This window comes from Caretta caretta, chromosome 14 (genome assembly GCF_965140235.1).
Source record: "Caretta caretta isolate rCarCar2 chromosome 14, rCarCar1.hap1, whole genome shotgun sequence".
Lineage (NCBI taxonomy): Eukaryota > Metazoa > Chordata > Testudines > Cheloniidae > Caretta > Caretta caretta.
Window position 1 is genome coordinate 8,115,984 of NC_134219.1, and position 14,388 is coordinate 8,130,371.

Below are 14,388 nucleotides of genomic sequence, written 5' to 3' on the forward strand. Positions count from 1 at the left end.
TGAAACAAGACAATGGCATATTAAAAGCATTGCTCAAGACACATCTTCTTGATAAAGTTCCCACACATGGCTTACTTCTTAATTAAAGAACTTTTGGTTGTGTAAGTTTTGCACAGAATATACATAAAAGCTGTTGGACTTGGAAAGGCAGACTGGACCATTAGCTGTCAAAACTGCAATTTAATGGCGGCCTAGGCCTACATTTTCATAAATTTCAGACCCTTTAAAGGGGCCAATTTCTAAAAATGTGTTGGGACAGAGTGTACCTCTGGAACCTATCAAGTTGGGCACTTAAAAAGTTCAGAGACCGAAAAACACTAGTCACTTACGAAAATTTGAGCCATAATGCTTTGCTATCGGGACTCAAAGGGGTCAGAATTTGGGTCTCAAGGTCTTTCTCAGTACCCTGAACCGACAGAAGCTGGAGAATGTATGGATGAACTGTATGCATCACTTAAAAATGATGACCCTTGAGCCAATCAGCAGGCCACATAATGGTCTGTGGTACTAATGGATCCAAGAGCCTTGCCCCCTTACTGAGCAAACCCAGTGTGTCCCAACAGCCCACGGTGGGGCAGAGGAGTATCTGAAACAGACCGATTTCCTTAAGTGTGATGACCAGGATCTTTTCCAATACACCAAGGGAGAGAACCAGGAACCTCCAGAGCTGAAAACATGAATTGTCTCTGCAGCTTGAGCTAGAAAACCAAGCCCTGTAGTTGGGAGTTGTAACAAACTCACATCATCTGTGGCTCAAGTACGAAGGAGTATGGGTAACAAATGCTGACCAGTGAGTTACATAAATCAGGCATGTTCAAAAATGCAAGCAAGAAACATGAATGGTACAAATAAAACACACAAAAATCCTTTTGATTTTAATAACCTGTTAGCAGCAATAAAGAAAAGGTTATTTTGATGCTGTCCCCTTAAATAAGTATTTAAATCAAATTATATTTTAATAAATGTTGTAGATAAAGGTTTGGTTTCCATTTTCTAAATAAAAGGTATTTGGGCTTCTCTGAACATCTCCATGAACATCAGAAGCATTGTAATAGAGAGACACTGCTCAGGAAAGTGAAGTCAATGTAAAGGGACAAATGACTTACACACACACACACACACACACTTTTGCTGCATTGTTATAGCACAGTCAGTGCAGCATTTCTTCTACTTCAGAAGCAAGCTTAAGGCTCTATCTCTGACCATCTGAACATTTTGCCCCTTCCATAGAAAGAGAACCCTTTGAAGACAAAGACCTTTACATCCGTAAAATGATTGTTTAAATCTCCTACCATTTTTCACCTTTCCTTATTCGTGTCTTCAGGAAGTTCATTTATTCAGCTCCCATTTAGCTTATTCTAGGTTTACAGAGAATAGCTAAACGATGGCTTTGTGCTTTCCACTTTCATATGACTGCCATGATGTTTCACACAAAAAACAGTTAAGTAATAAATCATGCTATTTTTCAATGCCCAAATTTAATTGCAGTATTTTTATTGACATGCAATGTTATAATAAGCACATTAAAAACAGCTGAAAAGGAAATGGAGGGTCTTGAGCTACTAGTATCAAGTACAAATTACAGAATTAGCAAATACAACAAGAATGCTTTGTCAATTACCCTTCATTACATATAGAAATGCAGGCTCTTGAGCAAGTAACAAACAGCTACAATGTGATTTTGGAGGACACATTAAGAATCAAAGATGGGTCGACCCTGACTGAACACTAAAGATCCTGTGGCACTTTTCCTATGAGTAGAGGCCCTTGCATAAAGTTTTCCCGCCCTTACTATCTCACTCTTCCTAAGCTGGTTACCCTCACTACACCTTTGCCTTGTCTTTTCTTCAGTTTGAAAGTCCACATCAGGCTCTGCCAATGCTGCATTTCAGTTTCCCCTACCTAAAAACATTTCAAAGGAACAGAGTCCTAAAAGAAGATACTATTTTCAACCATACTGAAGTCACTTCTTTGTTGGACAGAGAAGTACCTTAACTTGGCATTCTGTCTTTTGGTGATCATATCTCTGCTACCTTCATGTTCAATTCACAGAGATTTTGTACTTGATGAAAAGAAAAGAAAAGAAAAGAAAAGATTGCCATGTGCTTAATAATGCTAGTATCCCATTTAGACTCTGAAGTTCACCAAGATAGATGAAAGGTGACTTCTCACCTTTACTGGTGTTATTGTTTGGAAACACAAAAACATGCCACCATAAATCCAACTATTGAAAAAACAAAACACAATACATCCTTTTACATCACCTGATTTACACTACTAGAAACATTACAAACTACACTATTACAAATCATTTTCACTTAAAAAATAAACAATTCCCTCCATTAGCAATCTTCCAAGGTAACACAGTTAAACAACACTATCAGTTCAGAATATACACTATACACAATAAAGTGTTTCAAGATAACACCAACTCAACCTTGCCAAAAATCAGAAAACATCAATTTCTAAGGACTCTGCATGGCTGGCGTTACGAATTGCATGTTTAGTATAGAAGAGAAGGCATGTGTGTGGTGGAAATGGATGGTATAAATATGGACAAGGTGAAACCATAGTTGTAGTCTGCAAGGGACGGATGAGAACTCAATTAGTGTCTTCCTGGCTTTTTACCGATGGTGTGGCATCACCTGAGCAATTTTAACTGATTTTAATGAAGGTTTTGTTTAGTGGAATACATATATATATAATGGTGTAAAAAATTATATATGTTTCTCCAATTAAATTTTTTAAATGCAACTCATTTGCCTTTGGAGCCTAAAAAGCAGACCAGTTTTACTTAGTCCACAGATTGTACTCAAATGTATAATATTCACTAGCACTTCTGCTACCCTTGTTTAGCCAAAGAACACACATATACTGTACCTGCATCTTCCAATGGAACATAAAGCAATTGGGTCTCCCACCACAGCTACCAGGGACTGTGCTCTTGTAATGGCAGTGTTGAGAAGTTTGTAATTGGACAGAAAACCATAATCCAAGTCCTCTGTTGAATCCTCCAGTAATTGTTCCTTCCTTTTGATCGGTGTTTGCTTGTGTTTGCACGTATGCCGTGTTCGCACTGTGCTGAGAAACAAAACTCTAAACTGCTTTCCTAAAGAAAGGAGAGATGAAAGTTTGAGATAATTTTAACCATTTTCAGATGTAATGCAACCAAATCACAACACTTGCTAGACAGATTTCAGAACTTGACATTTTATATGTAAGTAATTCTAGAGAGTCATTAGTTACTCTTCATGTAAAGAGCTTTGTGCAAGAATAATAAGAGTTTAACATTTTAAAATGCATTATGAAGAACACTTTTCATTGCAAGAGCAATTTGTCCTTTTAAAATCCTTGTTTTCCATGCCAGTTTTAAGCACTCCAGAACTTTCTGAAGTTCTGAACACCTCTGCACAGTTTCTGTTCAGCCAGTAATAGGCGCGGTACCAATTTACACTAAAGGCTACATCTGAAAAAAATAAGGCTGTTCCGCAGGAAAAAATGCACATCATTTCAGCCATTTCTCTTTCACAGCTTAGCAAATAAAAATGCCATAAAAGTCAAACAAATACAAATTTCTACCTATGTGAAATAGGCTGTTCTTTCCTGCTCAGCTATCTGAGTTTGCCAATTGCAACCCGGCAGACACTTGTCCGCTCTTTGTCTATTTAAAACACGATTCTGTAAAGCCACATGCCCCCGCAGAATCCTACTGTTGTCAATGGAACACCATGTGGGACTAGGAGTCCAAGAGCGTGGAATCCTTTGCAGGACTGGGTCCTTGGATTGCAAACACTCTGGGGCATTATGTTTCTTTATGGATCTTGTCTGTCTCCATAATTGTTTGCAAAGTGCCTAGCACATTGCTGGAGCTACATAAAGAAATAAAAAGTAAGGTCTTCTTTTGCCTCCATTAACACAAAAAGTCATATTCATTTTGAAAAATTTTATATTTCACAAACCACACATTGATTGCTTTGGGTATTCTAGGATGGAATAATATCCAATGAGCATGTGCACTAGTCAGATCCTGTCACACCAACATTAGTGACTGTATATTATATCCACTCTTTTTACTCAGAGTCAAGATTATTTTAACTGCTTCTCCTATATGTTATTCCTTTGTTTAACTTGCTGTTACTATCGTACTCTAATTACAAAGTACAATCAAAGACATTCTGAGTGTGAAATCTGGGGATCACAATTAAAAAGCTTACTGTAAAAAGCCTCCTATATCACGTGTTAAAAAATTACATAGATTGGTAAATTACATACAGAAATTAGGACTGCATTTCACAATCTTATCTTTGTTAGCAGATTCTTAAGACATGTAATCACTACTTACCCTGAACATTTAGCACTCTTTCTACACTGACATCAGATAATCTCTTTTTTCGAAGTTCTGCCCGAATTCGGAACACTTGATCAGCATATGGTGTTACAACCCCTATACTGCCATCATCCAATTTTCCCCAAGCTACCGGCCATTTTCTTCTCAATTCTTCAACACGTTCTACTATTTCAAATACCTTAAAAAGAAAATCATAAAACCTGAGTCAAAAATATTGTTAAGTGTTTATTTGCTTTTTAATCCAGTATCATTCCTTTATATAAAAACAGAAGTGGAATTTTAAAACTGTACAGGATTTTACAGGCAAAATATTATATAAAACCTTCTTAGTAAACACAAAAACCTGCTATTGTATTTCATAATAATGTTTCAAAACACTATAGCTTACAACAGTATCAATAATATTTGGGGTCATTACTCTGGAACACTGTAAAAAATTCCTATTAGGACAAATGTTTCCTATGAAAAAGTAATCTTTAAGGCCCTTATCCAGCAAAGCACTTAATCATATGCTTAACTATACCGACTAAAATACTTAAAGTTAGGCTCATGCTAAACTTTGGAGCATCAGGACCTAGGGTCATATTTATATCTAGATACGTTAGCAAAATACATGTATTTTATTTTATTTTTATTTTTACTTTCTGTTTGTATATTTCATGTAACATTTTGGAATCTAAAGAAAAAGGACACACACATAAGCAAGTATACTGAAAGCTTCTCTGTCACATAAGACTGCACCTGCCTCTGCTATCAATCAATTCAACTGAGGAAAGCATACTGTGTGTCACTTAGGAAGACTGATAGTAATGGAGAATCCAGTAAAGAACTTCAGTGGGTATATGAATAAACTGTACATAAACCCTTTTCTCCTTCCATAGCAGGTGTGCATTTCTGAGAGTAGAAATACACTAGAAAACCCAGTCTATATTTGTTTTTCAGCCCCATGTGGCCTGCCGGCTCTATGCAGGTTACTAGACAGAAGCTCCATGGACCACTGATTGGGAATCACTGGGTTAGATATAAAGGCTGGCCAGTGCTCTTCACTTTGGGAAGTTTCAAGGAAATCTTTGTAACCTGGCCTTAACCAAAAGAAGCTACTTTATCATGAGGAGGAAGCAAGAGAATTTGAGATGTCTTTATTAATTATTACTAATCTGAGGCAACAAAACTGAATCTGAGGTTTATCTTGCTCCCTATAAAATAAGTGACAAAATTCTTACGGATTTCAAACTGAGCAGAATCAGACCCTAATAAAAGAGAAGTGTTTTCAGAGTTAAAATGGGAAATTTCAGTGGTCTGGGGATTACTCAAAATAAATTAAAAACGATGATAACGTTATCTGATGATAATGATTACTTATTATTTGCATTATGGCAGCTTGCTAGAGGCCCCAGAGACTGGAATTCCATTATGCTAGAGCTGTAGACACACATACTGAGGCAGTCCTTGCCCACAGAACTCAGTCTACACAGCAAGACAGAAGGGTGGAAGGGCAAACAGAGGCACAGAGATTGGAAGTGACTTGACCATGGTCAAGTAAGATAAGTGGCAGAACCAGAAATAGAATCCAGACCTCCCAGCCCAGAGCCCTATCTACTAGACCATGCTGCCTCCTCAACGATTAGGAGCCAATTCTCTCCCCAAACACAATTTTAGTTCTAGAAATTTATAGGTTCTCTGATAACTCAAGCCAGGGAGATGTATGTACTGAAAGCAGTACACCTGTAAAGCAGCTAAACAAATGTTTGCTGTGAAACGCTGTTTGAAGTTAACATTGCAAAACCCTTTCTCCAATCCCTATTTTTTTAAAAACATTCCAAGTTATTCTAAAGCAATTTTTAAATTTCTTTCTATTTTCAACTTCTGTTTTAATTTATTTATATCAGCATTTATAAAATATGTGCTCTGGGTATATTCAGATCTTTAAAAATATATCATCAGAAATTCATAACATGCTGTCAACAATTGGCAGCAAACAGACGATCCCCAAATTAATTACCAGCCACTACCGGCAAGAGAAGGAAAGGATGAATCTCATTCCTACTCCTTTTTTAGATTTGGTGCATCTTTCATGAACACCCTTACTCAGACAAAGGCCTGGGTAAAAAGGTGGGCTTTGAGAACTGACAATGAGAGCTAGTCAATCACTAGAAACTGTGCCTGATTCTTGGAGCCACTGGCCACCTACAATTCCAAGTGAATTGATGATAGATTCAGCACCTTTCAGGATCATGCCTAAAAACTGCTTTTAAAAAACAGGAAGCTTCTATCTTGATGACACAGAACAGACCTGTTCTCAGTTCCACCTCTCATCAAAATGATCTCCTGCTAGGAGGACACAGCAAAGACAACAACCCCCTACTGAGAGACACTGGGTGGAGATATTGACACAGTGACAAGTATTTCTAAAAAACATTGTAAAACCTTTTTTATATCTATATTCTCATTCAATAAACATTTACTTAGCTACCCAAGGTATAACTGATCAATGGACTTTTCCTATAGAGCCTCAAGCTCATTCTCTTAATGGCAACGTAACAGAATCTACAAGTATTCTAGATTCCCTTCACTGCCCACCCAGTTATCTTTAGAGGGGCTGTTAAAAATAATTCAGCCTGTTTCCAGTATTTACATTAATTAGCCTTCATATTAGTAGGCCAGGATTTTAACTGCCTGTGGAGAAATATTTTTTAATGTTTATACTAATGTATGTGCCCATTGCAACTTATCATAAAATAAAAAATGCAGTCACTCTTACATGAAATTACAGAACAGAAATGACAAGAAAAGGACTTGCAAAATCAGGATCATCCTAGTGAGACATGTAGCATACAAACTAAAAACTACAGGCCAGATCCTAAGGTGCTGTAAGTTAGCAAAGCTCCATTAATATATTCCACACTAATTTACACCAGCTGAGGATGTGGCCCTGTAATATTTTTCAATAAAAACACGTATTTTATGTTACTGTCCTGGTAATGAACAACTGCAACAGATTACCTAGAAAGGAGTAAATTCCCCATCAGTTGGAGTATTTAAATCAAGAATGGATGTCTTTCTAAACAAGATGCTCTAGTTCAACCACAAGATGCTGAGTTAAATACTGAAATCACTGGTAAGGTTCTATGGCTTCTGTTATGCCTTAAGCCTGACTAGATAAGGGAAATGGTCCTGTCTGTCCCAAACATCTCTGACCCAAACCATACTAATGAATTGATACACCGAGAAATGTTCATTTTATTGTTCTTTCACTTCCTTTTTTCACTTCATACATTTCAAACTTTTCTTGTAATACTGAACATTTCTCCACAAAATGTAAAATTTTCACATGAACTTTCGAGCATGTTTCCTACGCCACAGGCTGATAAGCACAAATTAGCTTCCATGCTAGTAGTGTGAGTAGTGAGCACAGAGTGTGAATCTCACAGATTACATGAGTGCAGTACAAATAGGTTTGTAGGATTTGTGCTCAGATAAGGTCAAAATATTGTAAATGAAACTTGTAACAGGTTCACAGAAAATCAGTTGTACATATTTGATAAATGCTTCATCCAAAAGGTGGATCTTTGGGACTAGGTTTCTATCACCTCTAGTAAATGTCACATTGTCATTTTGTGTATGAAAATGGAATGGTCATGAAGTTAATGCCTGAAACTGGGAGCCGGGCTGGGAGAGGACAGGTTAGGGGGTGGGTGCCAGGCACTTCACCATGTTTTACTCAATGAAGTTAAAGCATGGACATATTTCAGATTGGTTCTGGCTGAACAAAGACAGCGATTCAGAATCTCAGACTTGCTTGAACAGGAGTTGAAGGATAGCTGGACTGCTATTTAGTTTGTCACATCCCTCATTCCTATCCCCATCCCATCCCATTTGTCAGCAACTGCTGCTTCACAACTCCAATGCTCCTTGGAGTCTTGGGCTCCAGTCCTGACGCTTCACACACACAGGCAGACTTGCTGTATACATAAGGAGCTTCCCTGATGTAAGTGGGGCTCTGCCCACACACAGCAGTTTGCCCACATGCACAAAGTTACAGGATCAGGACAACAGAGCGTCCCAGCCATGGACAGCTCCAGGCTCACTCAGCTGAGCCAATCAAGCCAAATCTGATTATATTTAGCACTACATTGTTGGCCAAGTGAAGTGAGGTTTTATACCCAATTTGATGGCATTTCTCTGTCTGTCTGTTTAATGTAGCAGGACAACTTTTGAACACCACATCAGATCAGTTCCAAAATTTCAGGGATCTTTCTAGACATCAAAGGGCAGAAGCATTTGATGAAAACTAGAAAACAGAAGGGAGAAATGGGGGACACACAGAGCCCCTGGCATTTGGGCAGTAGCTTCTATCACCTCCATAAATTGTCTACAGATCAAAGAACAGATTGATGGCAGCCATCATCACCTTCTACCATAACAATAAATGCCCACCATCTCAGCTCTGGCCATCACTCCAATATAGAAATAAGAACGGTGGGGACAGGGGAAACTAGGAGGGCACACAGAGCCCCTGGCATGGGGAGAAGAATGGGAGACCTTGGCCTGAGGGGAAACAGAGCCATTGGCATGTGGCAGGGAGAGGAAATGGGGGGACACACAGAGCTCCTGGCATGGGGAGGGGGGTGTTACAGAGTCCCTGAAATAAAAGGGGATGGGAAGGTGGCACACAAGGAGCTTGTGGGGTGGAATGGAAGAATGCAAGGACTCTTCGTGTGTGCAGTGTGCTAGTGTGTGACTGTCCAGTAATCATATTCAAAGTTTGTACACTATTTGTCAACAGGTATCAAAGTTGTTTGTACTGTTATACCGTTACTTCTGAGCTTCTGGTTTGCTTGACAAATGGACGGACAAAAACATAAAGCAGATCCACCCAACCTAGTCAGCAAGTATAAAAGTTTCAACCATAGCCAGGAATAGTTTGTTTTAAATATTACAGATTTTAGGAGTGCAGTAAATATATATTGGTGGTATTTGTGCAGGGCTTGGATACAGACAGTGAAAATACTTTAAATGCAATTCTTCCAAGCTTCACAGTTCCTAAATTCTCTAATCATTTAAAAAGTCTATTCTGTTGCCAAAACACACTCGAATAGATTTACTAGAGCTGTAAAAATTATTCTAATCCCTTTGCAGGTTTATTCAACTACCAGGTAAAATTCTTCTGAAAACCCACTGCTTCTGAATATATGCTTAGAATTACAACCAATAATAAAAACTGGAAGTATATTTTTCAATTCTGAAACCCTTATGCTTTTCATAAATATAATATAAATACTTCTATAAGTGTATAAGCTTATATTATATTTATGAAAAGCATAAGGGTTTCAGAATTGAAAAATATACTTCCAGTTTTTATTGTAACACTGAATGTGCTAATACAAATGTGGGGATTTTTTTTTAATTAGCAAAAGCTGACAGTAATAATGCTCCCGCATTGTTTGAGCCCTTCTTGTCAGTATTAAGCAGCTTTTGTCCTTTATTCTTGCCTGCAGACTACTAATGACTCAATTTTCATTCAGTGACTGAACTGCATGGCAGTGAAAATATTTTAAGATCTTTCACAACCTTTTTCATTTATGAAGAAGAGATACAGGTACATTAATGAGAGAAGTCAGTAGCCTTCGGTTTCTTTGTTCAGTGATGTGTCCTGAAGTCACTGGTGTTTAGTGTTCAGCTGCACTATCAGGAGCTTCCTATTTCAGCAGATCTCTTACTAACAAACAAATGCAGCACAACTATGTTAAAAATTGCCCATCACATGAAATGCATCATGGCTAATGGATAGTAGATGTATAATGCAACTATTATAGTGCTTGCTTTGTAATGAACAGTGTTGCTAAACTACAAATCAGCTTCAGTTATAATCCTCTGTCTTTACTTTCTCATAAATTTAAGACAATATTTCCTTTGGGGCTGAAATTTTCTATGTTTAGTTTCAGAAAATGGGTCATTTTGTTGTTAAAAGTTTAAGGAAAATATGTTTAACCATTTTTTAGTAGAAAGGAGCCGAAACAACAAAATTTGAATAGGGATTCAAAGTTTGTGGGTGTCAGGATTTGGGGTTTGGGTCAAGCCCAGGTAACACTACATATGGGAGAGGGGAATCCCACTGCTTTTACTAGCAGTAATATTTTAAAATACTCACTGAAAGAGGAAAGAGTTTTGAATCTGGGTGTGTGAATGACAGTTGTTCTGGAGAACAGCCATTGTAATATGTGAAAAAAACTATAGATAGAAAAATCACTTCTGAGCATGCTCATTTCGGACCTGATCCCAAAGTCTGTTTAGGTCCATGGGAATCTTTCCAAAGACTTCAATGGGCTTTCATCAGACCCTTTGCTCTCTAGCTAAGAGGAAGAATGGCCCAAGCCTAGAACTTATGAGACTCAGGTTCAAGTCCCTGCTCTGTCACAGACTTCCTGCATGACCTTGGACAAGTCACTTAGCCTCTCTGTGCCTCAGTTCCTCAGGGGCAGAAATGGGGACAATAATATTTCCCTACGTCACAGGGTGTTGCGGAGTGCTTTCAGATCTACTGCTTGAAAATGCAATATAAAGTTAGGTATTATTATCATCTACTGAAACAGTTTGCATAAACCAGACTGACCATTTCATTCAAACACAAAACATCATCCTTTAAAAGGAATAAAACATTCTTAACATTAGGAACAGGAGGAAATCACAGGAGTGAAAAAAAGTGTGGATCGCACAACCAGAGACTGTAAACAATTCGGCAACTGTTTGAAAATTCCAAGCTTTATTTTAAATTGTAAAAAGAATTCCTATCTTTCAGTTGCTAAGATTCAGCCATCACAATGTCATAAAAACTATCAAGCAAATAATTCTGAGTAATGAACAAGCCTGCGTAAACTGTAAGCAGCTTGCAGCCAATTTGCAAAGAGAAAAAGAAGCTAAATCCATTGAAATAGTGATTACAAATTATGGCCATGATTCTGCAAGCTTTTCATGTGGGTAGAGCCCTGCAGAGTACCACTTGACTGAAGTGGGGGCTTATGCAGGTGTAGAGGTGGTGCAGCTTGAAGGATCGTAGTCTATTTGCTTAGCTCTACACTCCATATTCAAGTTGTGCAGGATGCTACCTGTTCTTTTAAGGCTGAGATAATCTCTGCCATCTATCTATATCAAACACAAAAGACAACAGAGACACAACGTGGGCGAGGTAATATCTTTTATTGGACCAACTTCTGTTTGGTGAGAGAGACAAGCTTTTGAACTCCTTCACCAAACAGAATTCAGTCCAATAAAAGATATTACTTACCCATCTTGTCTCTTGACTATCCTGGGACTAACATGACTACAACAACACTACATACATAACCCAATAGGAAGTTGTTCAAAAAACCTCTAAAAGTATGCAATTTGATAACAGATATTGTGACAGATAAAATGCTTAAGTGTACCAAGAACTCAGATTCTTGAGAAAGCAATGAAAGGTAAATCCAAAGAAGAGCTACCTCTGCATTGTTGTAGAAAGCTGTACTGTTTTTCTCCTGCACATCTTCTCCGCGTGCTGTGAAGAAAGTCAAAGGGTAGAAATCTTTGTGTGCTGGCTGCTTTCCACTTGCCATCAATTTGCCCTCATAGAAAAGGTCAGATGTGTAACTGCAATGAGGCAAAACACAGAATAAAATGTGGAATTTGCATTTGGTCCCATATCCCACTGAGAAATATGCCATCAAAGAAAATAATGTTTTATACTGAAACAAAAGCCCTAATTCTTACTCATTAATTCTAACTGATTTCTCTTATGTGATGTTTCCACATTACAGGCAGTGCTGGTAGTGCCACCTAACGTCTGCCCAACACTTCCTATTATAAAACCCTGTTTTCAGTTGACAAACTCTAACCATTCGAACTGAAATTCTCTGTGGCAGACGTTTGCCTCAGACTGAGCTGCATCACAAATGGTTCAGCCATTTCAAAATATGTTGTTTTGCCCATATTAAAATTCTTACAACTATTTAAGTTAGAAGCTCTAGCCCCTGACTCAATGCCTTCGAGCAAGGACTTGAAATTGGGTAGCAATATCACTCTGGTGTAATACCAGCAGCACTTTTGCTGCTCCCATCCTAAATCTGGTCGAGTTCTGAGCCACTGAAAAACCTCCATTTGCACATACTCAGTAAAGAGTTGTTAGCAACTGGCAGCTAAATTTCTGAAGATTTTGTCTGCACTGAGCATGCTCCAGCTCAGGGCTGCAGGGACTGAGCAGGGCTTTCCCTGCAATTGCTGTTACAAGCCATTGTGGTGCTGGTCATTAGAAGTGAGAGCAATGCTCCCCTTGCTGACACCCAGGCAATGTGGAAGAGAAGGCAGCTGCTTGACCTAAAGAGAGAAGGGACAAGAACCAGACCTAGGGGTAGAGGGTAAGTGATTGGAACAAGGGTTGTGGGGAGACTGGGACCGGCTAGGCAAGAAGATTGAGGTAAAGAGCCAGGGGAGGAAGACTGGAGAAAGGAACCACCCCTACCTCTCCCGCCCCACAAAACAGTATGTGATCATGTAATTAAAGAGTGTGTCATAATGCACAAGGGGTAGAAATTATGGTAGTGATTTTAATTAATTAATTAATTCTGGCATTTCCTAACTTTCCAACGTTTGACTTTGCAAACTTAACGTTCTTTTAACATAGTTTTTTGGATGTTATATCTATATACAATGAATACACAACCTACCTTAATGCAGTGAGAATTCTATTCCTATCCACAATGCAATATTGTACACTACAAACACTTTTCAGATACATAGCAATTAAAAATGGAGTCACTCAACCAAGAAAGCAATGGGATTAATGGGAAAAGGCGTTTGTACAAAAAATCATATGCAAACTGGCCTCAAAACAAATTCTTACAAAAAGAAGCAAGACATTTCAAATAAGAAAGCTAGTGGGTGAAATTTGGTGTTATTTACAATGCTTTTCAGCATCAAGAACCACCATGATGAATCTTGGCTACAATTCTCCAGAGTGCTCCAGCTCCTTTGTGCCATTATGTCGGACCAAAGCAGCCCTAAAGTTGATGGAGTTGGCCACTAGAGGAGCACCACCACCAGATGACATATACCCCTCCTCCTAGCTGCCAGTGAAGTGTGTTGTGGCCAGGCTGCCCCTCACTTTGGCTGATCTTCAACTGTCAGAAGAGGCCTTGGAGGCCACTGGCTGCCAGCACAAGATACACCAGCTTCCAGGTTGCTCTAATTTCTGCCTGGGACTAGGTCAGTGACCAGCAACCTCAAGATCAGGGGCACAACGGTAGCCAAAAGCCCCATTTGTTTGCCTTTTATGGATGTGTGCTGAGCTCTCATTGCCCACTCCAGAGAATCTGACCCTTTAGCAGGCATGAATAGCAATGTTTGTCTTAGTGTATCAGACAAGGAAAAACACTGTAGGACAGAAATAGAAGAAACAGGGGAAAAGCACAGGGTAACCCTGCCGACTGCTGATTAAATCCAGCAAGAGATACTCCTGGGGGAATTCTGCAGGACTGTGTACCCGCAAAACCTCCCCACACAGAATTCCTGTGTTTCCCTGCAGAAAACCGAGGGGGCGACCATTGGCACAGGTGGGGGGGGAGGGGTTTTCTCCCCTCCCCCCCAAACAGAGGTGAGGCATGCAGGGACACATGGGGTTACATTTCACTGCCCATCCTCATTTCCACAAGAGCAGAGCTGCCCAGCTGAAGGAGGCTGACTGACTCTAGGCTCTGCAGACTCGGCAGCTGAACACTGCCTCCTGGTCCTAGTGCCAGCTGAGTTCCCCTTCTGTGTGCTGGGAGCCTTCCTGTTTCCTGTGCAACAGAGAGTGCCAGCAGTGGGGCTGGGTAAGGGGGGGCAAAGGAAATGAGGGAAAGGGGCCAAAGGGGTGGTGGGAAGAAGCAGTGGGGAAGGAAGGAGGGGTGGAATAGGGTAGGGGGAGGGGAATGTGGAAGTGAAAGGAGGGGAATGGGGCATGGGACAATGGGGGAGGGGGATGAAATGTGGAAGAAAAGAGGATAGAGGAATCACAGGGGGAAGCA

At 39.4% G+C, this 14,388-nt stretch overlaps 1 protein-coding gene across 3 annotated transcripts in view; it reads right to left on the reverse strand.

Moving 5' to 3' along the window:
• Nucleotides 1-14,388, reverse strand: part of HELZ (helicase with zinc finger) — a 152,124-nt gene that overhangs the window by 45,558 nt on the left and 92,178 nt on the right. For all 3 annotated transcript variants that reach the window (XM_048817549.2, XM_048817548.2, XM_048817551.2), the window contains 3 exons: nt 11,830-11,977; nt 4,343-4,526; nt 2,881-3,109 (listed from right to left, as the gene is read on the reverse strand). In XM_048817549.2, coding sequence (XP_048673506.2) covers nt 2,881-3,109; nt 4,343-4,526; nt 11,830-11,977 — 561 coding nt within the window. The remainder of the gene's footprint in view (nt 1-2,880; nt 3,110-4,342; nt 4,527-11,829; nt 11,978-14,388) is intronic.